This window comes from Oryx dammah, unplaced genomic scaffold (assembly GCF_014754425.2).
Source record: "Oryx dammah isolate SB20612 unplaced genomic scaffold, SCBI_Odam_1.1 HiC_scaffold_13, whole genome shotgun sequence".
NCBI classification, from domain to species: domain Eukaryota; kingdom Metazoa; phylum Chordata; class Mammalia; order Artiodactyla; family Bovidae; genus Oryx; species Oryx dammah.
The window spans coordinates 29,737,883-29,763,990 of record NW_024070197.1 but is presented as its reverse complement, the minus strand read 5'-3'; the positions used below and the strand labels follow the sequence as shown (position 1 = coordinate 29,763,990).

Sequence of the window (26,108 nt, the reverse complement as noted above, 5' to 3'; positions counted from 1 at the left end):
GGCTCCCAGCTACACAAAGCCCAGCTTGCAGTCCCCCAGCTTTGTTTTCTCCCTCAACAGAGAGAAGGGGGGAGCTGGTTGTGCAGAACCACTTTGTAACCTCTGATCAGCAGGACCACCATGGGGGCAGGCTCTAAAGAGCTTCCTTCCTCACTGGTCACCCCCCTCTCCCCACCCCCTCTTGTTGACCACCCAAGGAGCTGGATTGGAATGGGAACAATCAAAGGAGCCGGGGTTTATTAGACCCCTACACTGGCTCTGCCTCGTGGTTTATCTCTCTGCATACCAAAACCAGGAAATTAAGCCTCCAAGAGTGGTAACTGACCTCAGATCACATTTGATGGATGTGGGAAGGGATTCTAATGCAGATCTGTTCTTGTCTTCATCCACTGTGACCCTGTCCTGGGGGCAAGTTATTTGAGGCTCAGAGAATGTCCCAGTGTTGCCATTCACTGGAATTCCAAGGGTCAAGCATGAGGTGGGGATGGGCCTCCAGCTTGCCTAGAGCCTGGAATAGTAGAGGGTGCTGAACTGGAAAGGAAGGTGGAGCTCAGGTGGTACAGGGCCTAGATGATGGGGACAGAGCACGTTGGCTTTATCCTAAGGGCTGTGGGGAGCCTTGGAGAAGTTTCCAGAAGCAGAGGGTATTGTCATTTTGGGAAGGATCCCTTGGGCTACTTAGGCAGAGAACGGATTCAAGGAGACAAGGTGGGACAGAACGAAAAAAGGGGGCTGCTTCAGTGTCCAGGTAAGAGGAAGAATGCTGGGCAAGGGCAGTGAGAAATGAAGGGAGGCTAGGGAGTAATATCTGCATATGCGAGCTGAGGCTTGATCTCAAGCAGACAGAAGGACATCAGGGCTGGGCTGGGTCTCAGCTGGGACTGGCTGACCTACCAACAGGATCCTGACCTTACTGTGTGCCAGCTGAGTGACTTTGGGGGAAAAAAACTTAGCATTACTGGGTCTCAGTTTCCTCATCTGTAAAGTGGGGATCATAAGCCACATTTGATAGGGTCGCTATGAGGGGTCAGGGAGATGACAGCTGTGAAAGAGTTGGTCCTCAGGAGCTCAGCCAGAGGGTCCAAGCCTCCCAGAGATGGGCCTAGGAAGGGACGGCTGCTGATGCTGTGAAGTCGGGAGTCAGGAGCCTGGATCCCATCCAGACCATGGTGACCCTGGGTTGTCTCAGGCTGAACTGGGCCATGGTGGTGTTCACTGGCTGTCCATCCTTCCCTGACCAGGCTGTGACTCTGGTTTTGGCAACGCGACGGCCAAGAAGCTTGACGCCATGGGCTTCACAGTGTTGGCCACCGTGTTGGATCTGAATAGCCCTGGCGCCCTAGAGCTGCGTGCCTGCTGTTCTTCTCGTCTGAAGCTGCTGCAGATGGACCTGACCAAGCCAGCAGACATTAGCCGTGTGCTGGAGTTCACCAAGGTCCACACCGCCAGCACTGGTCAGTAAGCTCAACTTCGCCAGGAAAGGGCATGGCTGGGCAGATGTGAGGGGGCCAGGATTGGAGGTGTGCTGCGGGACTGACCCACAGCTTCCCTCCTGGCTCCATGCCCTCAGGTCTGTGGGGCCTGGTCAACAACGCGGGCCAGAACATCTTCGTGGCGGATGCAGAGCTGTGTCCGGTGGCCACTTTCCGCACCTGCATGGAGGTGAACTTCTTTGGTGCACTAGAGATGACCAAAGGCCTCTTGCCACTGCTGCGTCGTTCAAGTGGTCGCATTGTGACCGTGAGCAGCCCAGCAGGTGAGGGTCCTCCCACACTGGAGCAGAAAAGATGCCTCTGCTGGGCAGGGAGAGATACTGGAGTCCCTGGCCCAGGCTGAGGCATCCACCACTCCCAATCCATCCCCAGGAGACATGCCGTTTCCATGCTTGGCTGCCTATGGGACCTCCAAAGCGGCCTTGACATTGCTCATGGGCAATTTTAGCTGTGAACTTCTGCCCTGGGGTGTCAAGGTCAGCATCATCCAGCCTGCCTGCTTCAAGACAGGTGAGGCTCAGGGATTTGGGGGTTGGGCTTGTGGGGGGAGAGGAGGAAGGCAGGATGGGTGTGGTCTTCTCTGGAGTGGGATTGGGTCTGAGGAATGGGCCTGACTTTGGCTGGGGGCAGGTCTCAGGTTGTGAGTTAGAGACCTGGGTCTGGGTTTGGCTTCCCTCACTGACCCCATTCTGGCCTTGGCACTCCTTCCGCAGAGTCAGTGAAGGCCGTGCACCAGTGGGAAGAGCGCAAGCAGCAGCTGCTGGCCACCCTGCCACAAGAGCTGCTGCAGGCCTATGGTGAGGACTACATCGAGCACTTGAATGGGCAGTTCCTGCACTCTCTGAGCCAGGCCCTGCCAGACCTCAGCCCGGTGGTAGATGCCATCACCGATGCGCTGCTGGCGGCCCAGCCACGTCGCCGCTACTACCCAGGTCATGGCCTGGGGCTCATATACTTCATCCACTACTACCTGCCTGAGGGCCTGCGGCAGCGTTTCCTGCAGTCCTTCTTCATTAGTCCCTATGTGCCAAGAGCACTACAGGCTGGTCAGCCTGGCCTTACCTCTGCCCGGGACATAGCCCAGGACCAAGGCCCTAGACTGGACCCCTCTCCCACGGCCCAGTGAGGAGGGCACATATAGAGCAGCTCCAGCAGAGGAGGTTCCTTGTGCCCTTGCTCCTCCTCCAGGTATTCTGACCCCCAAGGTCTGCCCTAGAGCCTGGCCCAAAGGACCCCAACCCCATGCACTGCCGATGCCACAGGCCAGGCCTGGTGAGGTGAAGGCTTTCCAGTGAACCTCTGGGCCTCTCCTGCTTAACGAGCCCAAACAGACCCTCCTGGGCACAAGGCTCCACCATGCAGCTTGCAGAACCCAGCTGGATATGGAGTTTAGTTCAAGGTTCAACTAGAGCCTTAGCTAGGATCCTACAGACAGTGCCTCTGCAAACTAAGGCGAGATTAGGTAGGTTGGGGACCCCCTCAGGATTATTTCTTGGCACCAGTGCCTCGGTGCTGTGATTTGAAGGGTGAATCCTGTTTCTTGACTGGCTCAAGGATTAGGGCCCTGACCACCCACCCCAAACCCCTCAAGCCACAGGGAGGCTACATACTCACCTGATTGCCACTTTTTGAATAAAGACAAATTTTTATTTCTCCTAGAATGGGGGAAATGCTCTGTTTGCCTAGTGACAGGCTGTGGCCGTGTGACAGACCAGAAACTGCCTGGGCAACCCCCAGGGCTCAGCATGGGGGCCTGGGCACAGGACCTGGTTTACATCCAACCCCCTTCAGTGACCTTGGGCAGATCACGTATCCATAGGTTTCCTCAGCGTGAAACGGGGGTAATGACCCCAGCCCAGGGAGTTGTGGTGCTCAGTGAAGCAAACAGGGAGCTCTGGGGGCCCTCTAGAGTCAGAAGCCCACTCCATGGGCCTGTTGGAGCCTCCAGCAGAAAAGGGGCCATTTGCCACCAACCTCCCGCCCCGAGGAGCCTGGCTGCACAGGGACAAGGCCAGCCAAGGGCTGCCACCCGAGGAAGGGAGGTAGAAGGCTTAGGTGGGGGTGGGCTCAGGAGGCCTGAGGCAAGTTGGGGATCTGGGAGAGGGGCCAGGGCCCAAAGGAGACAGAAGACAGCTGGGCTTAGAGAAGTTTTTATTATCTTGGAAGGGCAGAGCTACTCCCCCATTTCCCAAGAACACACATACTTTATCCTGGCCATGGCTCTGGGGGGCCCACTGAGGGAAGAGAAGGTTCACACTTCCCCCAGGGGTTTTTGGGTTAGGGAGGGACACAAAAGTGACCACATGCTTCTCAGACACATCAGTGGCTGTAAACACAGGGCTGAGGGGGCCTCCTTGCTCTGGAGGTGGGGGCTTGGTCCATCCTTGGTGTGGGAGCAGGTGCCCAGCCCCCCTGCAGGCCCAAGAGCGGTCTCAGAGAGGGTCAGGGAGGCGGGGCAGCCACGGGGACAGCATGCTCCCCCAGGGCAGATGGGTGAGCCGTGAGCTTTGTCACAGCACATGGACATACATGTACACACGCACTAGGGAGCCTTGGTCCAGGGTGCTAGAAGATAGGGATGTAGTTGTCAATCTTGGCCCGATGGCGCTGGGCGATGCACTCGGCAATCCACACAATGTTGCGACATTCCTGCTCCTTGAGCTTCACAAAGGCATAGAAAACACCAAAGTGGAACTGGTTCAGAAAGGCCAACTTGTTCAGTTTCACCTGCAGACACAGGAAGGAGTGGTGTGCAAGGAGCTGGGACCAGAGTCAGGCCTGGGCCACCAACCCCTCCCTTCGACAAACAGGCCCAGCACTCACCTCGTGCTCGAAGAATCGGTCCTCCAGGGTCTTGTCTCCAGGGTTGCTGCCCGCACCTTCGAAAAGCAGCTTGTACTCCTGTCCCAGGAGAGCGGGGGCGGGGCGTGGGGGGAAGGGAAGCATGAGCACGAGGGCGCTGTTGGGTGCGGGGTGGGGATGTGGGTGCCAACAGGCCTGCCCCCCGTCCCACAGTCAGGGCACTCACCGGGTAGTAGTCAGCCACGTTCTTGACCTGCTCATAGTCGTCAGCTCGAGCCAGCTGGGCCAGGCCCTCCGGGTAGAGCCGTCCACAGTGCGGGAAGAGCTTGGCACGGTCCTCCTTGGACAGCTCTGTGCCGAAGGAGTTAATGGTGATGATGAAAGCGCGGCGGTCTGCTTCAAACTGTGGGGTGCCGGAGAGAGAGAATGGGAGGGAGGCAGTAGCCAGTCAGTTATCAGGGCTTCCCCACGCCAGGCCCAGGGCACCAGCAGGCGGGACGGAGGGAGGCACTCACCTCCAGGATGGGGCACATGGCGTCGGCCGTGGTCCCGCCCAGCAGGGTGCAGAACTTGTAGAAGGACTCCAGGTAGGCCTGTGCAGGGCATGGGGCTCAATCAGCCTAGGCAGGGAGACTCGAGGTGGGCCTGCCAGGCTTCCCCCTCACAGTTCCTTTCTTCCCTCCCCAGCTCTTTTCATGGTTAATCCAAATATCATACCCATGGACTGGCCAGGGCAGCCCCCATGTCAGAGCCCCCCAAACAGCCACAGATTTTCACTGTGCATCAGCGAAGCAGCAGTATCCTGCTGCCTCCCCCACCCAGCAGCGAGAGAGCAATTTCTGACCCACTGTCTGCCGCATGGTGCGGTGCCCCTCACACCCTCATCCCACAGAGGATCGGGCTCAGAGAGGGGCCCTGTCTTGCCCCGGCTTCTCTGCCTGTCTTTTCTCCAAACCTCCCCTCAGCCTCAGAAAATCACGTGTTGATGGGCTAGTGAAGCATGGTGACTCCTGAGAGTTCATGGAGATGGATGGACTGGGTGCCCCAGCCCCTCTCAGCACCCCACCTTAAAGAGCATCTCCTCCTCTTCCCATCCCCTAGGCAGTCACACAGCAGGAACCAGATTGTCAACCTAGCTCCTGCTGAGGGATGGTTATTGCCTGCGCGGACGTCAGCCCTGCAGTGCGATGGCTGAACACTTGGGCTGCCAGCGGGAACAAGCACTTGCTGCCCAGGCAAATTGGATCTGCCGGGCATAAGGAGAAGCCAGGTCAGCCCAGGCCTCACGTCCCTCCAAGGACTAGCTCCTGAGACCAGCCAGGCCCAGGCTTCCTTCCCTGAACCTCTTCGTGTCAAGGAAGAGGGGCAGAGTCTCATGACCTCTGGGGAGCTTCCTCTACTCAGATCCTCCGGGGTCCTAGCTGGTGGCACAGCCACAGGGACTCTGGCTCTACAGGCTTCTAAGCTGGGGGTGAGAGCTGGGGAGGCAGGGGAAGCTTTCTGTGTGGAGGTGTGCCCTCCAAGCTGCAGAGAACATTCCGCCCACTGTGTGATGTGGGCACAGGTTCCACTGGTCTAAGAGAGAAGGTGTGAGATGAGACCCAGGAGTCCAGGAGCCCAGGCCAAGCCTGGCCAGCAGCACTGGGCAGGCTGGGCTCAGGGGAAGACCCGAGGGGACCGAGTCACAGGAAACAAGTCTAGAACCAGTCAGGGAGTAAGCAGCTTGGAAGGGAGAGTGGACCCCAGCATAGCAGAGGACTTGGGTGACAGAAACAGCAGGGTGAGGGGTAGGGTGAGGGGTAGGTGAGGCTGTCCCCTCGGCCTCACCCATGCCCTCACCGCCAATCCTACCATGGATTAGTGGCACTAGTCTCCCCTGGGACCATCCCCAGCCATCTCCTTTCCTATGACCAGCCAACTTGGGTGTGTCCAAATCTCAGGCCTGTCCCAGAGGGGACTGCAGTTCCTCTCTGTGGAAGAAGCCACCAGCTTTTGCCGAGCTGGGCTGACCCTGAAAAGACTGACCCCAGGGTGGTGGAGGCTGGTGGAATAGGCCCAGACTTTCTTCTGGAGGCTGAGCAGCTGAAGAAACTGGCAAGACCCCAAAGGCCCAAGTACCAAGGTCACCTTCCCACCCCCACCCTGTCCCCTGGCGTCTGCCAGCCCATGTCTGCTGCACCAGCTGCCTACGGTTCCCACCCGCTACTGGGGGTCCGCCTAATCTCCCATCTGTGGCTACTGGGCTGGGACATGACCTGACGGGCAGGCCTGGCATGGCGCCCACAGCATTGGGTCGGTGTTTACAAGCTGGTGCCCAGGCAGCCCTCGCCAGTGACTCCAGCTAGAACCAGTCAGGCCCGGTGAGGGCATGGGTGAGGCCGAGGGGACAGCCTCACCTACCCCTCACCCTGCCTCAGGGCAGGGAACCCGGCAAGGAGCCAGGAGCACTGCAGGGGGGGTGGGTTGTGAACACTAACACACGAGAGCCAGCTCTCACTGCCTGCCCCCACCACCCCCTTGCCCCATGCTCCCCATCTCCCTATTAGCAGAGGAGAGCACTTGCTTTGCAGACAGGCTGAGCCAGGTGCAATGCGCAAATGCTGCCCAGAGTCTAGCAAGTGGCTGTGGCTTCAGGCAGCCCACTCCACTTTTCTGAGCCCTCAATCTCCTCTTACAACTGGCATACTGATGCCTACCTAGCTCCCCAAACAGCCCGAAGGAGTACAGAAACCAACAGCCTTCCTGCCTCTCATCTCATCCCCTCTAGTCTGTCCGCCAAACTCTGATGATACTCTGCCCTGCTGAAAATCCTCGCTGGCTGACCCTGCCCTACAGGGTAAAAGTCAAACTTCTGGCCTGGCATTCAAGGCCCTGGGGCACCTGATCCTGTGCCTGACTTGATCCTTTCTTTCCAGGTCTATCTCCCACTGTCCAGCCGGGACCGGCACTTCCACAGTGAACTGCCTGCCACTTGGCTCGTCTTCCACACTGGCTTCTGCATGTGCTGACCCTGTGCCTCCACTACTACAACCTCCAGGTGGGCCCTTCACCCACCTGCACACCCGCCCTGCTTTCTGGCCCAGACCCCTGCAGCGAGACTGGAGGGCGTGGGCTCAGGCCGCCACTGTCTTGGCCATCTATTTCCAAGTAGGGAAGGAGAAGGGCCTCATTGTAAAGATCTAAGAGACAGATGTTCTCAGGTTAGGTCAGCAGGGCTGTCAGAAAGTGTTATCTATCTTCCGGGCCTGCCCACTGCTGACCCATCAAAGGTCCTCACTACGGCCAGAGCCCAGTCTGCCCCAAACAGTCCTCACTGGTCCCTGGCCAGCACCCTTCCCTGGCTCCCAAGCCTGCTCCTAACCTCTTTGAGCCGGGGCAGTGCTGACCCAGGAATCCCAAGCCCACTCTATTTTCAGGGGTCATCAGCTAGTGCACAGCCTGATGGGAAGTAGAAGGTGGGTAGGGTTGAAAATGGTGGCATGTGGCACCAGCCCTAGACCCGGGAAACTGAGAGGGACACAGGGACGTGGCCATACCTGGCTGGGTCCCTCTCCCACCGTGCTCAGGTGCTCCTTGCTGGCAACAGTTCAGGTGGGGTGAGCCTGAGAGTTATGGCCTGGGTGGTGGCCAGTGACCCTCCTGGATGCAGGGGGAGTGGCAATCCAGGAGCCCTAGCCATTCCTGCTGATTTTATCTGGGCCCGAGGGATGGAAAACCTGTTCCATGCAGTCTTGTGCCAGTCACGGGAGCCAGAAAGTGAGCAGATAAGCCTCTGGGAAAGGAGCCCATGTAACTGCATCCTGTCCCAGCACCCCAATAAATCACCAGCCCACCATGCCCACGGCCCCACCAACCTACTTCACCACCACCATCGGGCCCGGGGGCACTACCTTGTAGAGCGTGTTGCGGATGATCTCGATGTTCATCTCATCGAGGTCCTGCTCTGAGATGCAGTCCTGGAAAAAAGCCGCTGGGGAGGAAAGACATGGTATGAGGGGTGGGCTAGCGGACTCTCAGCCTAGGCAAGAATCCTGCTGATGTTCAACTCCCTCTGCAGGGCACAGAGGACCCCTACCGCAAGGCCCATCTGGCTGGGAAGTGGGGGATGGGGGGGGCACCAACCTGGCCTAGACTATTGCCTTAGAAGTGACCGAAGCCATACTCCAGGCCGTGTATACTGACCTGAGCTTCTCTTGCCTTCTTGCTACTAAAATTGATTTATAAAGGAGGCGGCCAGCCATAACATGATCTAATCGCCTCTGGGGCAGACCCAAACTCAGATCATGCCAAAGACAGGCTTGCATAAGAGGCTGTGACATCCTCCCTTCTCCAGGGGCAGCTGTGGATTCAGGGCCTGGCGCCCACTTCTCTGCATCTCCCAGGAGGGCCTGGGGCCCACATGTGGAAAACTTCTTTTCCTCAGAACAAGGCCTGAGTATGACAGCTGGGTGAGCAGGGACCAGGGACCCAACCATTTTAGGGCTGGCATTAGAGGTCAAAGCAGAAGAGAGCCCTTTGATCCCCAGGGAGCTCATGGACTCACTGGTCTATTTCTTCTTTAGAGATGGAGAACCTGAAGAAGCCACCAACAGCCTAGAACTAGCTCAGAGTTATCATGAGAGGTAAGATATTGTGTAGATAAGGCCAAGCAGGTAAGGCCTATGCCTCTTAGTGCAGGACCAAGTGCAGCTTTGGGCCCAGTTGTACAATCCTGGCAGCTTCCTGGAGGTGGTGTCCTGGGGACTAGCGTGCTGGCTATGACGACACTAGTTGGCGATAGCCTTAGTGCCTCTCTCCAGCCCCCCTCCAAGGCAGGCAGGGGCCAATGCTGCCTAGGCGGGGCCCTGTAGGAAGCTCCCGGTTCCCCTTCCTTCCTTGGCTTCTGACATGAACTCTGCATCCTGCTGGACATTGCCTGACTTGGCCCCTGGGACCTGCTTGGTGGAGCAAGTGAAGCTGTTTGCGTCCCTCTTCTGCCTCATGGGCAGCAAGTCACTACAGCCCAGCACAGGGCCACGGTCTGTCAGAGCTCCCAAGACTCCGAGGGACCCAGGCCCCCTGAGCTCAGCCTTCCTCTGCATTCTGAGGAATCAGCCAGATTCACGAAGTTAGATCGTTAGATCGTCTGAGTCAGGCCCTGGGGGTAGTCTGCCTGGCCCAGTGAAAGCAGCAGGAAGGGAGCAGAAGGCAGGATGAAGAGAATGGGAGGCGAATCGGACAGGAAGAAAAAGGTAAGCAGCCATGGGTGGGCCTCACCTTCTGGCTCCAGGCTGCCCCCAGGCTGCCCCCAGGGTCCAAAAAACCCCACCCGGAGGAACTGACATTGATGCCACTGCCCGCCTCTCCCTCCTCCGCCAGGGCCGCTCACCCAGGGGCGTGTCCACCAGAATAGCATTGTAGAGCTCGGCAGGTGTCTGTGCGATGTTCACGGCCTCCATCTGCTCGAAACTGCCTAGCGGGTGGCACTTAGGCACAAGCTCGGCGATAGAGCGCTGGTGCAGCGTGCCCGTGATGAGCAGGATTACGTTGTCAATCATGTAGCTGTAACTGCGGGAGGCACACAACAGCACGGCGCCCCTGAAGTCTGGACACAATGCCGTGCCCCATCCCCCACTTGGGCAGCCCATCAACCCCTCAACTGCAAGCACCACCTCAGGCTCCTCTCCCTGTCCAAGGGTGCCCCCTCCTTCAGCACCAAAAGCACAGGACAGACATGGCCCCTCCCTGAGGGATGTGTGTTGGGGGTACTTCATGCCCTTATGAGCGAGCAAGTGACGGGGAAGCAGGTCACTAACTACCCTGAGGGTTTTAACCAGTGTTTAGGCAGGACGAGGGAAGCATGGGTGTACGGAGGTGGGACACACAGGCCAGCTTGGGGGATGAAAGAACTGAGAGATGAAAACATGTTCTAGGAAGAGGGAACAGTGTGTGCAAAGACCTGGAGGCATTTGCTGAATGGCAGACGCATTCGAGGAACTGAACTCTGTCAGGGCTGGCAGAGGGAGGGGAACCAGGGCGGTGCTGCCAGCGCCTGGAGCCTGGAGGCGGGTCCCACGGGCCGGCTGAGGGTCCTGACTTCATCTGGAGCGTGAGGGGTCATGAGCAGGATGCAAGCCAAGAGCAGCACAGTCACTCTGGCTGCTGTGGGGAGATGGGGGTGGGGCGGCGGGGGGGAGATGGCTAGAGGAGGGGAAGGTTGGGGAGTTGGGTAGGAAGAGGCGTGTCTAGGGAAATCAGAGACAGTGGGAGGCTCCCTCTAGAGAAAGGCTGCAGGTCAGGCCGAGAGGGACAGGAGCTGTCCTGTGCAGCCCACTGGGAGAACAGGGTGCTGCTTCCTCCTTTAGGGCCTGAGGCCAGCCCGAGGCATCCACCCAGATGGCCTGGAGGGGGCCCAGAGACCTGGAAGGAGCTGGGGCTCAGGTCAGTGCCCTCCGGCCCAGAAGGCTGGCTATGGACAGCACACAGGCAGCAGAGGGGGCTGGAGAGCTGGGGCCTCCTGCTTCAGACTTGGCAAGGGGCTCTGCCTCCGCCCATTAAGACAAGGCCACAAAGGGGCCATGGCCCAGAGCTCTATGTAGTCACCTGCATGAGGAATGGGATGAAGAGGAACAGAGGGCCCCAGTCAGGCTGCAGCAGCCATAACACTCCTATGGCTTGTCCCCAGTGATGAGCTCGGGGCATGAGGGGGGACCGCTCCAAGGCCAGAGAGGGGCTCCCACTGACGGGTGGGAGCTGGCCTAGAGGCTGCTGCCCTGAACACTGAGCACAGACCCCACCTAGCTGTCAGGTGGGCCACCAGCTGTCCTGTGACAGTACCTTGAGCACCCAGTGTTGAGACTGTCCAAGGTAGGAAGTGCCCCCAATTCCAAGGGAAGAAAAGGAGGAAGGTGGTGGCCTAGGCCTCAGCTCAGGGCTGGCTACTGGGGGAGCTCCCACAGGGCCTGCCAGGAAGGCGGCAGGAGGAGAAAGCCACAGTTCCCGTCCCGACCTGACCCCCACCCCCCTGCTTGCTACACTCCCCCAGCTCCCACCCAGCCCAGCGCCCTGCTATGACCTCTGCTCTCCTGGGCTCGGGGCCAGGCAGCTGCCCTCTCTCCACCCCAACTCGGCTGGGTCGGCTGCAGGATGTGTGCTGAGAAGAGACAGGCCTGCCTCCTCAAACCGGGGCGGCAGACAGAGGCTATTCGCAGCCGCGAGGCCCAAACGGCCAGCCTTTTGTCCCTGACCTGACCCAGCTGGCAGCATGGAGGGACTTCGAAGAGAACCCACTAGGGTTCTGTGCTGTGGTCTCCAGTCCCAGCCCGCATTGCCCCCTACCCTGCACAGCACACCTATCCTGCCCCTGCTGCCTCCAGAATCGCATGCACCCCAGGACCCACAACACTCCACCTGTGACCCATCCAGCCCCACTGATGTTCCCTAAGAGAGCCACAGAGACCCCACGCCGAACCTGAAGATGTTCTTTCATGCTCTCACCAGAGTTTGGACAGGCAGGCGGGGAACACTGTACCTCTTCGAGCTGTACTATCCAACCGATCCCACACCACCAGCATCAGCAGCCCCACTGTCAGAGGATGTGAGGTGCAGAGACTGGAGGCTCCAGGCCCTGTCACCCCACGAAGCGGATGAGCACGATGTCCCTTGGCCAGTGTCTACATACCTCCTCTCATGTCCAGGTCCCCATGCCCTGACTCTACACTCCCCATCTTACCGTGTCTTCTTAGAGGACTCTCCACAAGTCAGTTTCCTTTCTCTAAACCTCCCCACTCCTTGTACCACAGGGTATTCATGTATGTTGAGCATGGGACTGGCATCAGGGCCCTCCTGACCTGGCTCGGAGGTGAGCCCCGTGGGAAGACTCCACTGTCTGGCTTTGCGGCCGTCCCTCCAGTGATGTGGAACAGGCCAGCTATGATTCACCGACAGCAGATGTGGGGGCTGGTGATAGCCCACCGCCAGCTGCCCGCAGACTCCTGCTAGAAGTCCTGGCTGGGCACCAAGGGAAATGCTAAGCCAAGTAAAGCCCCCTACTTCCTTCCAAAGCCCCCCTTCTATCTAGGTTAGGCCAGGCTTGGACAAACCTGCTCCAGGCCCAGCAGCTCCCTCCCCTAGGTCAATGACAAAGTTGCTATGGCAGCAGCCCCTGCTTCTCCTCCCTGCCTAATGAGAGCCAGGACCTCCTTTTCTGGGATGAAAGGAGGCAGGGCAAGGCAGAGATGCTGCTGGCCCAGCTGTCCGCTCTTCCCCCAAGGTGAAGGCTTTCAGCAGGCAGGGAAATCCTCCTCCTTGTCGTAGTCTGGCTTCAGCAGCTGCCTCCCTGCCCCCAGAAAGTCACTCCCCCAGCCCTCCCCTTACTCGGCCTTAATAGGAGTGAGTGAGGTTCCAGCTGGTCACCGTCTCCCTCCAGAGAAAGACAGCTGGGGAGTGGACAGGCGTCTGCCCGCCAGGCCAAAGAGGCCCTCTTGGGGTGGGAGTAGGGCAGTCTGTATTCTGCCCAGAGGCCTTCCTTCACCCTGTGCCTTCAAAGAGTCAGCTTGGGCTGACAGAAGTCTTGGGATGGAGTTCAGAAAGCCACTTCCTCCAAGAAGTCTTCAGAGCCCCCAGCCAAGCCCTGTCCCTCTGCTGTGCCCTCTGGCGCCACCTGCTGGAGCATGATGGCTTACTCCCATGGTCTCATCACCTTAGCCCTCCGGGCCAGGTCTGACACTGGTGAGGAGGCCATGATGACTATGCACCCCAGCCAGCTCAGCCAGTTGGCCCATCTATGGCTCCGAACAGAAGCTGCTAGTAATCGTACTTGTGCTCAATCACATCTGGGTCCTATCAAGCCCTGCCCCAGTGGAAAGTGAAGCGATATCAAGCTATGGCTTCAGGCTTGGAAAGAAGACAGGCCTTACCTGTCAGGCCTGTTTCCCCTCTGCAATCAGGATGACTTGTAATACAGCCCCCAGCAGAGTTGGTAAGACCCTGATCCTCAACTTATTAAAATTCTGCCCTCTCCCGAGGTCTACTTGGGTCCTCCCACTCAACCTGAGCCTTCTGGGCATCACAGAGCACTTGTACCCTCTCCATCAGGCTCAGGAGAACAGTGTCAGCACTAGCTGTTGCTCAGGGCAGCAGCGAGGCCTAGTCCAGCACCCCAGCCTACAGAGACCCTGCCGTCAACTCAGAGGTGGTAGCTGTGGACAGTGAAGGCGGGGGCCAGAACTGGGAAGCCTAAGGATACCTGATGCATGCTGTGACCTAGCAGAGCCCAAGGCTTGAGCAATGTGACCTGGGGAGAGTGGCACGTGTGTTGACAGGCACACTGGGCATCTGAGGTCACAGTTCTGAGACAAAACTTTCCAGCTGCCCACACCTGGCTGGTGACACTGAAGCCCCTGGCACACCAGAATATGAGACCTCTCCTCCCCAAGATAGTGTGGGTCATCTAGGCTCTGCCAGTGGGTGCCCTGGGCTGTAGGCAGGTGCTACCCACTGGGGATAGCCCCCTCCAGGGAGGCTCAGCTATCTAAGGTCAGAGAACTTTGAGGCCACCTGCAACTCCCCAGAGACCAAAGTCCTCCCACAAGCCCCTCTCCTAGCGCCCCTTCTGGGGCCTACTCTCCTCCGGGAAGCCGTCATCAGATGGCCCAGATTAAGGTCCCCTCCAAAGCTAAGAAGCCCTAATAGAGGCTCTGTCCCATGTCAGACATGCAAGTGAATGGCTGGGCCTGGAAGGAGCTGTTGGTGCAGTATCACATGTTTTCACCATGAAATTGAGCTGAATCATCTCAAAACCACACGACTGGTGATGGCATACTTCAGTGGGATGTCTCTCACTCAGGGCCTTTCCACTGAACATGAGGCAGCTGCCCCCACTCTGGCCACCCACTCTCTGAATGGCCTCTCGAACCCCATCTGTCTGTCCCTGGAGTCCTCTCAATGAGGAAGCCTCCTGTGACCCCTGGTTCCATCTGTGGCAACTGCCCACAAGCATCCCCAGAAGCTATCTGCACCACCACGGGCATCCCATTGCATCCATATATCTCCCTCCCTCCTGGCACCGGCTCAGAGCTCACACTGGTCATGTGTGCTGGCTGAAGGCTGGCTGGGGTCTACAAAAGCACTGGATATTGTCTCTCATTATGGGAGGACAGAGGAAGCCTTGTCCAGCTTCTACCTGCACATCCTCAGTGACAAGCAACTCTCCTGCAGAAGCCTGCCCACCATCCTGGGGCAGCTCCAAAGGCAACTAAAAGACTGAAGGCTGGATTGAAGATTAACCTCTGTGCAGGTCCCAACCTCCACCCTAGCTGGGCCAGCTTTGTCTGTGGACAGCAGTGGCATTGCTCCTGCAAGCCTCTACACCCATGACGGGGTGTCTAGCTGATGCTCCCTTTTCTGGACATGTCTAGGGTATCCCTTTCCTAGAAGGTAACAGAGCCAGGGGCTTCAGGCTCTAGCTGCTCGGGATGTGTATGGTTCCCTCAGCCTCCCCTCAATTCTTCTTTCAAATGCCCTTCGCCTCAGCCAAACAGCCATCTCCTCAGGGAAGCCAGTGCTGAGTCCCCAGGGTGGGGGAAGGTCCCTTGGACAGGGGAAGGCTTCTCTGTTGAAGGCTTCACCCCTTTCTGCAACACTCCTTACTCCTGGGGTGACTCAGGGTAGAGGAGGTTAAGAAGGTGGAAAGGAGGAAGAAGAGGAGGTGGAGGAGCAGCCAGGGAGGCAGGAGTTAAATCAAAGAGACACCAGGAGAGGAAGGAGACAGCTGGAAGGAGGTAAAGCAGATGTGGCTCCTAATTAAGCCTGGAGACCTTGTCCACATGAAGGTCAGCGGTGACCTTAGTCAGGGCCTTGCGGTGGAATGATGGGATGGCTGGAAGCAGGCTGGAGGCTCAGGATAGAGGAGGTGAGAGAACAGAGAGTGAATGTAAAAATTTAGGCTACACGAGATGGGCTTTTAATGGTGTGAGAAATCTGAGCTTGTTTTAGATGCCGTTGGGAAGAATTTGGAAGTGAAGAGGTGAGCCATCTACCCAGAGAGAAGGCTGGAGGCAGGAGATAGATGGTGTTTAAGATGGGGAGGTGGTCGCCCCACCTTGAGGGAAGCTTGGGGAGCTGCAGGGTGGTGAGTGGGGAGAGCAAGCAGCCAGCTGGGCAGGGACAGGCCAGGCCAGCTGAACTAGTGAGCGTGCCTGTCTGGCAGCAGGGAAAATCCACCAACACTGGCTTCCCCGGCTCTGCTCCCGGCAGCGGAGGTGGGGGCGGGCGCCTGCAGGCTGGAGGCTGCTGGGCTTCCTCCAGGGCTGGGGAGCTGCCAGCCGGGCGGGACCATGAGCTGGGCGGCCAAGAGAGCTGCGGATGTTGGCAGAAGAGCGCTCAAATGATGTATCAGGGAACCTCAGCTGGGGAGCGAGGACAACCAAGACAGAAGGGGTGGCGGGGAAGGAAGCGAGGTCCAGACCCTGCTGAGTCCGGAACCCGTGTCCCTCAAGGGACTGAGAGTGGGCCGGAGGGCCTGAAGGCTGTGGATAGAGAGGGGGTGCCTGACTCAGCGGTTTCGGGGTGGAAAGGTTCCAGGTGGTGACATGGTCTTGGGCAGCCATTGCGGGGGTGGCTGAAATGGAGACCAGAGGAGTGGGTCACTGGAGATGACGAGGTCATGGAGCGAGCAGCCATAGGCTCAAGGGGGCTGACACGTGGCTGCTGAGTCCTTCCTAGGAGAGAGCAGGAGCGAGGGGATGGGACGCTGTGAGCCACAATCACCTATGAATGGAAGGGGCGGGGAAGTGACGGTCTGCCCTAGGACAGTGCTTGGCCGCTTTAAGCAAGCCCGGTGCCTGCAGCCAACCTCCAGCAAAGAGCTGGCGGCTGTGAGGCCTCAGTCACGCTCAGAGTTGTCTCCAGTTTCATGGCATGGCAGGCTGAGATCAAGTCTCTGAGGGCACCAAGACAAGCCAGGCGGCACAGGCAGGGGGCCAAGCCGGCAGCAAGATGGATGACATGTGCCCTCCGACTGCTGGCAGGAGGTCAGCCTCCTCTGGCCGGCCTAGCTGGCAAGGCCAGAACTTCACCAGGAAGCTGAGGGAGCCCTGTGCAAACAAGGCGAAGGCTGGGCTCTGGTAATAAACGCACTGCTTCCTGGTACGTCCTTTGGCCCTGGCCTTGGGGTGAAGGCCACACAGGCCCAGCCTAGGGGTTGACTGACAGGCATTGCAGTATAAGCCCCAATGCAGCAGCACGAGATCCAGCCCTTCTCTGGCCTTCTGCCCAGTAGGACCATGTTGGCTGTACACTGACAGAGGCAAGGGCAGTGTGATCACAGACCCAGCCAGGACAGCAGGGTGGGCCCCCGGAAGGAGGCCAGAGGCCAGGAGAGAGTCTGAGCTCAGGTGTCCCAGGCTGTGACCCCTACCCCAGCACAGGGCCCTTTCGGCTACAGCCCCTACTTGAGCAACGCATCTCGAGTAAACAGCTGCTCCTGGCTGGGGGTGGGCAGCAGGCTTCCAGCCCTGTTCCTGCAAATGTAGGTGTAGCAAGTGTACAGATCCATGGGTCTGGGGGCACCACCATCAGGGAATGGTTAAAGCTAGACAGTACACAGAAGAGTACCTGAAAGGCTTCCCACAACACAAGCATATACTCCGACGACATGGAGTGCACTCCTGGATGCCAGCCACCCACGCCTCTGTGCACCACCTGCGCTGGGCAACCACCTGGCATGGGCCATCTCTGTCCACCAGGCCCTGGCTCCTGGGCCGTCCCGGCAGAGGGGCCTCTCCACCTCCCTGTTCCCACAGGCGCACCTGGCAAGCAGAAGCTGCCTCATCCAAGGCCTCCCCAGCCTGAAGGACCCAGGGTCCTTTCCTGTCAGCTTCTCTAGAAGTTTCGTGGATGTAGGCCCGCACCCAAGGGTTAGACCACAGGAAATCTTGGCAGCCAAGAAACATCAGGACAGGGGCCTGGGCCAGAGCTCAGAAAGGCGGCCAGGTGCTCAGTACCCCCCTCGCCCTGCCCCCTGCTCCCTGAGACCCAGGGCCATGGGCAGAGACAACAGATGAGCCACAGCCCAGACAGGGTCACAGGGCCTAACGGTCCCTCCTCAAAACCTGACTCTTCAGAGCTCTGCCCATTCCCTGACCCCATGCTGGTGGGTGGGAGGCAGGACCTGTGAATGTTCAAGGTGAATGAGCAGAAGGGCTCCTGTCACCCCTTGTCTCCATGACACCAGGGGGGCAGGGAAAGCAGCTTCACCCAGTGCGGCCACATGGGACACTTGTGCCACCTGACTCCCAGACAGCAGGAAGTGGCTGGTGACCCATTTTATAGGTGACGGCCTGGGCCCGGGGCTGCTGAACGGCCAGCCTGGCCACTCAACCTGGGAGGACCCCGCAGGCAGAAGAAAGGCACTATAGAGGATGCTCACGTGATGAAGTCCAGGAAGCTGGCGAGTGGCTCATACGCATGGTTCCTCATGTGACGGAACTCCACCACCATCTTTTCCTTGAGCCGGTCATCGATGACGGACACTGTCAGTGGCGAAGCCTCGTTGGCCAGGAAGTTGCCATAGTCAGTGCTCTGCAGGTGCAGCTTCAGGTCTGAAACCCAAGGGTGGAGGGTGAGAGCTGGCCGTGCTGAGCCTCCCCAGGATCCCAAGTCCTCGTCCCCACCCCAACTCTGGGCCCCAGCCCCTCCCCTGCTGTTGTGTCCTGCTGCTACCCTGAGCTCCCATCCCCACCTCCGCCTCCCTGTTGGCTCAGAGCCTACTCCAGGGCAGTCAGGCCAAGGCCCTGAGATGCTCCAGACCCTTGGGCCCCGAGCCAGTACACTGGGGCCCAGAGTCCAAGCACAAGTAGAAGCATTGTTCCTCCAAACGACAAGAAGGCCTGGGAAACCCCAACCCAAGGTGCCATTCACCACCTGCAGCCTTTGAGGCTCTCCTGCCTGGTGGGCTCCAGGGGGCCTAATTTAGTGCAGAATGAGACATGGGCCCTACCCTCCAAAGCCTCAGAGAAGCAAGCCAACATACCCTGTGGCAGAAATGATGCATACAAAATTAAGGACATGCCCCATGCCATGGGTAAACTGGAGAGGGAACCAAGGCAGGGCACAGGATGAGGGAGCACTCCAGGCTGGGCCAGGTAAAATGCAGGGACAGGAAAATGCAAAGGTAACAGCTGCAGGATGGCATGAGCAAGGAGTGGCCTAGAGGGCAAATGAAGGGTGTGAGCAGGAGGCGAGCTGGGAAGACAGACTGGCCGTGCCCGAGAAGCAGCTGGAGGCAGGCAGCCAAGCCCACAGGCTCTCCTGAGCTCTTCTGAACAGAGGTGAGGGAACAGGGACAAAGGTGAGAAGACAGGGCAGAAGGGCCCTGGGGAAGCAGACAGGTGAGTCCCGGGGGACTGTGGCAACAACCAGTCTCCCAGCTTCTGCTCGTGCCTCCCACACTGCAGTCTCTACTCCATCCCACAGCCAGGGTGCTCTTAAAACACCAGGCAGAACCCCCCACCACATCTGCACACCCTAACCTCAGGGCCTCTCCCTGTCCTACTGCTAGAAAGTGATGAGCTCTCCTCCAGTGGCCCTTTCCAGAAGCCACTCCTGCAGCCCTACCACTCTATTCCTTCACTTGGGCCACTTTTGTTAACACATCACATCCCACCCGGCACAGGGCACACAAACCATGATCGCAGGGACTCTGGGTCACTGCAGTATCCTAGAGCCAAGAACCGAGTCTGTTCTGGCGCATTTTCCCGTTCAGTAAATTACTGTGGAACAAACGGAAGACTGGGAAGAGCAGTGGTGAAGACAGCAGGAGGGTTTGCTCCTGAACGCACAGATGCAGGACACTGCGGTCGCCACGGCAGCACCAAGGACAGTGGCTGTGTGGGCACGTGCAGGGGAGTGTGCATGAAGGCTCGACAGCAGAGGTGGGCTTCTGCACGCTTTCTGTCCGCTGAGGAGGCTGCCCAGAGGCATGAGAAGAAGGGCCGCACCTGGGAACACTTCCACAAGCACCCCTGCCATGAGTCCGGGGGCCTACAGGGCTATGCTATCCTGGGACGCTTAGCGAGGAAGGGTGAGTGGGACACATCATCACTCCACAGACTGAGGGGACCCCATCGGGAGAAGAATGCTCCCGGCCCGGAGTCAGGTGTATCAGAGGAGATGGAAGAATGCCTACGAGGGACGTGTGGAGGTGTGGAGGGAGGGGTGCTCGCCACTGGGGTGGACTCTTGACACCTGCATCTCTCGGTGGCCCCTGGGTGACACGCAGCACTCGTGTTCCTTTGCGGTTCCTGGGCACGCAGAGTGAACTTTAACCTCGTGAGGCCTGCAGGGGGCCTTCCTCTGCTGCTTTTACCACTGCTTTACTATTCACACTTTTTTCCCATGCCACCCAAAAGGGGGACAGAACTGAGGACAAATCAGGGCAGGGAGAAGCCACCAGTCTCTGCTCTGCCCCCAAGGACTCCACACCCCTCCGTCCTCGCCCCAGGCCATCTGCCTTGGCTCCACTCTTCCCGCTCCTCACTAGTCTGGCCAAGGCCCACCTATGCCTGTAAAAGAAGATGCTTCGCTCAGTAACACTCGACTTGTTGAGCATTAACCATCTGACTGTTACAGAAAAACTCTTAACTGAGGGGTTTCACTATATTAGCAAAAGCCTGTATTTCTATCTCTAGTAATAGGTTTTACATGCTAGATTTCAATATGTTTGGCTCTGGATAAGTGTAGAACTTTTTTTTTTAAAGAAACATGGTTTACTTGCACAAAGTTGGTTGGTTTTAAGAGCCTGTTAATACTCGCAAAGTGGTTTTGGTTGTTGTGAAACAAATGGTATGAACTGGTCCCTCTTACTTTCATACTGAAATGAACTCTATTTAACTTATCAAGTCATTTGCCATACGCCCTGCTTTTATCTATCAGTAAATACTGTGATACTTGAAAAAACTAGTGGGCAGGGATTTCTGGCCCGAGCACAGCAGGTGCTCCAGTCCACTTGGGGAAGCCACAGCGTGGAGAGCGGCTGGAAGCCCAGTCTGGCATATGGTGTTCTGGGTCAGACGGTCTGGCGCAGCAGCTGGCGGCTAAACCTGTCCATTTATCCATGTTTATCCATCCAGCCACTGCAGCCAGCAAAGTCCTTCTCAGGCGGTGAGCCTCCTGCCTCTCCAGGTCCCAGCCGGGACTTGGAAGTCAGACCAGATGCACAGGGCAGAAACCAGGGTTAGAGCCCCTCGTGCAAGTGGTCCCACTGTTCTCTGGGACAGTGAGTTTGGGTGCTGGAACCCAGCCCAATCTCCTGATTCCTACCCTCCACAGCACCCAGGGACTAGGCCTCCCACCCACATCCCCCCTGCCCCCGAGATCCCTGCTGCTGGAAGCCTTCCCCACGTGCTGCGCCACCCCTCCACAAGAGCTGCGCAAGCTCTCTGGCAGCCTGAAACCTCTCTGATCCAGCCTCAACTCCGTGGGGCTGCTCTGCTCCCCCACCAAGCACCCTCTCTCCTCTCCAGCTCCCACCAACTCCCTTTAATGACTGGCACTGATCAGGTGGGAGGCAGTACCCCAACACAAAGTGGGAAACAAGACCCTACCTGGAAACAGATGGGGCCCTGCTGAGTACTCAGCCCCAGGCCAGCAGCGACCTGTGTGCTGGATCTCCCAGCCATGCCCATTTATTTCGCTGTTTCGGAAAAAGGCAATCAGAGGGAACGTGACAGGTGTCCAGAATCCCACAGTCAGGTATAGTGGGGCGGGGGACTGGGATCAGGCCTCCTGGGTTCTCCCCACCCTCAACTCCAGTCTCCATTCCTTCCCCAACCCTTACATTTTTTACCCTTCTACCATGGCCCTTGGCCCAGATGGGCCTTTTGGATATGGACCCAGCTGCTCAGGCAGACCTTCATTCCAGAAGAGCTAGGAGCCCCCAACTCTTACATTTTTGACCCTTCTGCAACCCACTCCAGTACTCTTGCCTGGAAAATTCCATGGATGGAGGAGCCTGGTAAGATACAGTCCATGGAATCACGAAGAGTCACACATGACTGAGCAACTTCACTTTCCATTGGGAAGTGGCTCAGGATGGGCCTTTCAGATATGGACCCAGTCACTCAGGCAGACTTTTGTTCCAGAAGAGCTGGCAGGTGACAGAGAGGTGAGAGGAGACTGGGCACGCCCCTGCAGAACCTCGGAGGCCACTTGGACACTCACTGCCCACCTGTCAAAGGCCCTACACTGGCATGACTCAAGGACAACCCCTCTGACATCACCTGTGGTGCTGGTGGTTCCCAGAGAAGACAGGGCTCTCCTCTGCATGCCCCCCGCCCCTGGGGCTTCCCATGGTCGTTAAAGCAAACATCCTTGTGCCTTGGCTGCTGCGTTTTGCTGACACTGCACCTAGGGACTTGGCTGCTGGAGAGCAGACGGCCGGGTGGTTTCTGCTGGCGTTTGTCAGATGAGAGCAAACCCAGGAGATTCTACTGAGACTCCTGCCCAAGGCCTGAGGAATCTTCCTTACCAGGAAACTCATGTTTAAAAGCCCCCAGTGACGCTGTCAAAGGGCCACTCCAGACCACTTTCCCCGGCCAAGCCCCACTCTTCCCTGTGATCCAGGGTGAGGGGACAGCCCATCAGCCAAGGCAGCGACTTGGAGGCTGGCAGGCTAGCTGATCTTTCAGCTTGGACCACACAGGGCTCTTGAACCAGCTCTAACACTGCTGGAGAAACCTGGCACCCAGGCCTAGTGGCTGGCAGCCCCAAGCCCTTTACTCAGTCCTCAGGGCTGAGACAAGCCCATTAGAAACCACCCCCCTTGGCCCTCCAGCTTCCTGATTTCTCTGAGGGATGTGGAGGAGGTATGACCGGGGGTGGGATCAGAGCACAGGAGGAGAGGCCTGGAACTTGTTGAGAGCTTCGTGGGAGACTCGGCCACCCAGCCCTGGCCCAGCCCCCGAGGGCAGACAAGGACGCCAGGGGCTCTGGGAAGGCCGGGGCTAACTCTGCTCTGCGCCCTGAGCTCCGCAGCCTGAAAGCCTCAGTGACAGGCCCTGAGAGCCCCAGACATGCCTGGGCTGAGGCTATAGCAGTGTTCTGGTTAGCACAGACTCGGGGGACCACTCTGGTCTACCCACAAGCCCAGCTGTCTACCCCAAATCCTCCCATCCATGGCCCAGAACCAGGAATGTCTGGCCAGCTTGGGATCTCTCACAGCAAGTCTTCCTCAGAGGCTGAGTTCTCATGTCCAGGAAGATGCTGCTGCCGCTGCTGTCAGGAAGTTCTCTCTGAAGTCTGACTTGAAGCCCTCCTCAGAGGAGGCTGATCAGCTCGGTTTCCCAGTGCCTCCAGTCTCCCTTGAAGGTCTGGGACTTGCTCCTCAGGACCCCTCAAACCCACCCAAGACCCCCCAGACCGCCTCTGTTTCCCAGTGTTGCTGTCCCAATGTTCTGGGACCGTTCTCCCAACTCTGCCTCCTGGGGCCACCGTAGGCCTCCTCACTGCTGCAGGGCTCTCTTGCTGGCCTCCTGTTCCACATCTTCGCTCCATGTTCCCAAGCCCACTCTCCACACCATCACCGGAGGGCAGTCTTCCAGCTCCAACGTGTCGCTGTCACCTCTGTGAGCAGCACCGTGGCCCCCGAGTCTGACCTCCTCCCCCAGCCCTTGAGGCCCCACAGCTCCGGCCCAGCACTGCCTCTGCCTCCAGTGCTGTTCTCCAGTGAGGGTGACCCGCCTGTGAGCTCTGTTCCAAGGAAGTGGTCCCGGGAAGTGCACAGGGTACCCGAGGAAAGCCCTGAAGTGCGGGAAACAGGGCCGCTTCCTCGGGCCCAGAGGGAGAGGCTGGGCTGGAGGGCACACCCCCAGCATGCTGAGTTGAGAGTCCTGCCCTCCCTCCTCCACAGGGCTCCCCATTCTCCCTGAGGTTGCCCATGTCAAAGACCACCGTCCTTGCTCCAGCAGGGTCAGCCAAGCTCTCAGAAGGCATCCGGGCGGGCTGTAGCCCAATACCCACCTGGTGTGGTGGTTCCTCCCAGGGCCCTGCCAGACTCCTGGAGGCCCCACAGCCGCCACCTGTCCCTCCACTTCCTGCCTTTTCCAACCCAGGTCCTCCAGGCCAGGACCCCACAGAGCAGAGCCCTGGCCCCAGCTAGCACCTCTGATTACCACTCTCACCCTGATTAGCAGGAGAGCATGGGGACCCCTAGCCTGTCCAAGGCTCTCCTCTCTCTGAAGGACTAAGCACGGGTTTGGCAGCCAGCTCCAGCCAGGCCTTGAGAGGTGGCAGCTGGGCAGCCCTGCCTCCCACCCGCTTCCTGAAATCTTTCCTAGATCCTGCCAGCCCTGAAAGTCATCTTTTGGCCTCACCAGGGCTTCCAGGCGTGGGCAGTACATGGTGTCTCCAGTCCCTAACCTCTGCAGCTTCTCCCCACGAGCCTCAGAGAGGCAGGAAGGGAGGGTCTTGGCCCAGGCCAGTGGTTGGTCTCAGGCTGCCCCAGGGGCCCAGGAGGCACAGAGGCGGCCCTGGCACAGTCCGCAAGGCGGGGCAGCCCCTGACTCTCGACTCACCCATGGCCTCATGGCCCATGAAGGGGCCCTGCTGGCCAGCTGGCCATGGCTGAGTGTGAGAGGACAGTGTGTTCCCAGACTTCACTTCTGCTTTTCCAGAGGTCACTCAACGATGCTCTCCTGGGGAGCTCAGGGGTTTTCAGGAATTGAGGCCCGCTGAGTGAAACCAGATGTACAAATACACTCCCTAGAGCCCAGCGTGCCCATCCTGCCACTCCCTGTGAGAGTGGCGGAGCCCTGGAGCCTGTTCCACCACTTCCCTGGGCCCAGGTGAAGCAGCTGTTTTGAAGGAACTGGCTCTGGGCTCTTCCTCCAGTGCTCGTTTGGCCCTATGAGCTCACTAATGCTGCAACTTCCAGGAGCTCAAAGCAGCGAAACTCAGACAGAAGGACAGATGTGGACAGATGGCCAGGCTGGTGGCTCAACAGAACTATAACTCCCCCTCAGCAAATGGACTGTGTTTGGGTCTCCTCTCCAGGCTCTGGGTGTGGGGGGACCTCTCTTCTTCGCATCAGCTCCAAAGCAGATGTATGCACTGGCTGTCTGGCTGCGCAGGGCCAGAGTGCGACATCTGGTACTCCCAGTGTGGGAGCCACGACACACAAACCATTAACCCTGCGTTTACCTGCAGTGCAGACTAAGCATCCTCTCATGACCAGGCTCTGCCAGGGCCCATCACAGGTTCCCTGCCAACCTTGTGTAAGTAACCAGCCCTGCATCCCAACTCTTCCTATCAAAGGCCACCTTTTCCCCCTCCTCCCTCAGATGTCAACTGGCATTCCCTATCCAGAAGCCTTGGCATTGCTCCCACCCCAAACTGAGGTGCCCATGGCCTCTTGCTGGCCCAGGAAAAGGTCCATAGATAACTACAGCCCCACTTTGCCAGGTCACTGGTTTCAGGACATAGTTCCTTGGTGCCTCAGTGGGACGACGGGGAGAGACCCCAGGCTTTCAGGCCACAGTGACCTGAGTTTAAATCTTGCCCCACAGCTTGACCCTGAGCAGCCTGTAGAATCTCTGGACCCAGGCTCCTGGCTGTCACCTGGTGAAAGGTCCTGCAGTGCCAGCTTCCCAGAGTAGCCACAGAAATGGTGGCCCAGAAATGGTGTTGCCCAGAGTAAACCAAGCCCTGCACAGCAGTCTCTCTCCTGGTGGAGGTTCTCACCCAGGGCTCCCCAACTGATGGGCCTGGCCCCAATCAGGTGGTCTGTGTTCTGACTCTGGGCCATTGCTCAAGCTGTTCCCCTTGGCATTCCACAGGGTACCCCTGCCCTTCCTCCCCATGGCCCTGACCTTTCCTGGGGGCTCTGGTGTGTCCTCTCCCCGGGGGTCCTTGGGTAACGTGGGCATGCACGCACACAGGCCCCTCTCTGCTCTCTCCTGGGGAAGGACGAACAGAGTGGGCTCAAAATCTGGGACTCCTGTCCCTAAGCCCACGTCCCACCTCATCTATGAGTAGGATCACACAGAGCTTTGGGCAGCCCAGCCCCAGGCACCTGGACAGAGGCTAGGATCCAGGTCTGCACCCCCGACAATATGGTGAGCTACTGCCCTGCTGCCCTCGGGAGCTGGTGCAGCCAAGGACAGCTCTTGCTCCATGGGAAGCCCCTGGGCCGGCATGCCAGCAGTCTTGGGAAGAACCTGGAGACTACTGCTGGCACGGTCACATGCAAGTTACTGGGTTTCAGCTGGCATGAGGCAAAGACCCTGCAGGGAAAGGACAGCGAGTCCTCCTTCCCAGGTCCCTAGACTAGCATTTTGTCTCATGCTTGGAGGCCTTTCAGTGAGGGGCAGCATTCCCAGAGGGGGGATGGGACTGAGCTGTAGCCATGGCCCAGCTGACTCTGGGGTTGCTGACACCACCCACCTGCATATCAGATACGGGGACCTGATAGGCAAGAGTGTCACTCCCTGGTCTAGGAGGCAGCAGGATGTCTGACTCCGGTTCACCACCCTTCTCCCCGCTCCGAGACAGGTGGCAGGTGCTGGCAGAGCACATTTAATTACCCTCATGCTCTCAGGAACACCTCGTCCCTGCGGCTGGGAGAATGAAAGCATCACTCACAACCCATGAGGAAGTCAACCCACCCGACAGTCAGGAGGGTGCCAGGCGGGCGACGGTCCCACGTGCCAAAGGGAGGGGCAGAACTGGCTACGGCTGCACCCAGGGCAAGTTCCAAGAAGCTCTCCGCTGAGTGAGTGGAGATCCGCCTGGACAGCCCCTCACCAGGACATCCCCACCCAAGGCTCCCCGGAACTGGCA

General features: G+C 58.5%; 2 protein-coding genes and 1 long non-coding RNA gene across 3 annotated transcripts in view; 2 read left to right on the top strand and 1 right to left on the bottom strand.

The window, feature by feature from the left end:
* HSD11B2 (hydroxysteroid 11-beta dehydrogenase 2) overlaps nt 1-3,154 on the top strand; it is a 5,772-nt gene extending 2,618 nt beyond the window's left edge. The window contains exons 2-5 of the mRNA XM_040253337.1: nt 1,242-1,454; nt 1,571-1,756; nt 1,866-2,003; nt 2,207-3,154. Coding sequence (XP_040109271.1) covers nt 1,242-1,454; nt 1,571-1,756; nt 1,866-2,003; nt 2,207-2,619 — 950 coding nt within the window. The 3' untranslated portion in view covers nt 2,620-3,154. The remainder of the gene's footprint in view (nt 1-1,241; nt 1,455-1,570; nt 1,757-1,865; nt 2,004-2,206) is intronic.
* Nucleotides 3,155-3,627: 473 nt separating this feature from the next.
* ATP6V0D1 (ATPase H+ transporting V0 subunit d1) overlaps nt 3,628-26,108 on the bottom strand; it is a 38,064-nt gene continuing 15,583 nt past the window's right edge. The window contains exons 2-8 of the mRNA XM_040253342.1: nt 17,704-17,875; nt 9,664-9,842; nt 8,186-8,265; nt 4,811-4,888; nt 4,522-4,698; nt 4,317-4,394; nt 3,628-4,220 (exon numbers count right to left, since the gene is read on the bottom strand). Coding sequence (XP_040109276.1) covers nt 4,059-4,220; nt 4,317-4,394; nt 4,522-4,698; nt 4,811-4,888; nt 8,186-8,265; nt 9,664-9,842; nt 17,704-17,875 — 926 coding nt within the window. The 3' untranslated portion in view covers nt 3,628-4,058. The remainder of the gene's footprint in view (nt 4,221-4,316; nt 4,395-4,521; nt 4,699-4,810; nt 4,889-8,185; nt 8,266-9,663; nt 9,843-17,703; nt 17,876-26,108) is intronic.
* LOC120872752 lies at nt 7,083-20,173 on the top strand. Its single transcript, XR_005723320.1, has 2 exons — nt 7,083-7,332; nt 8,858-20,173. It is a non-coding gene; the product is annotated as an uncharacterized LOC120872752 (long non-coding RNA).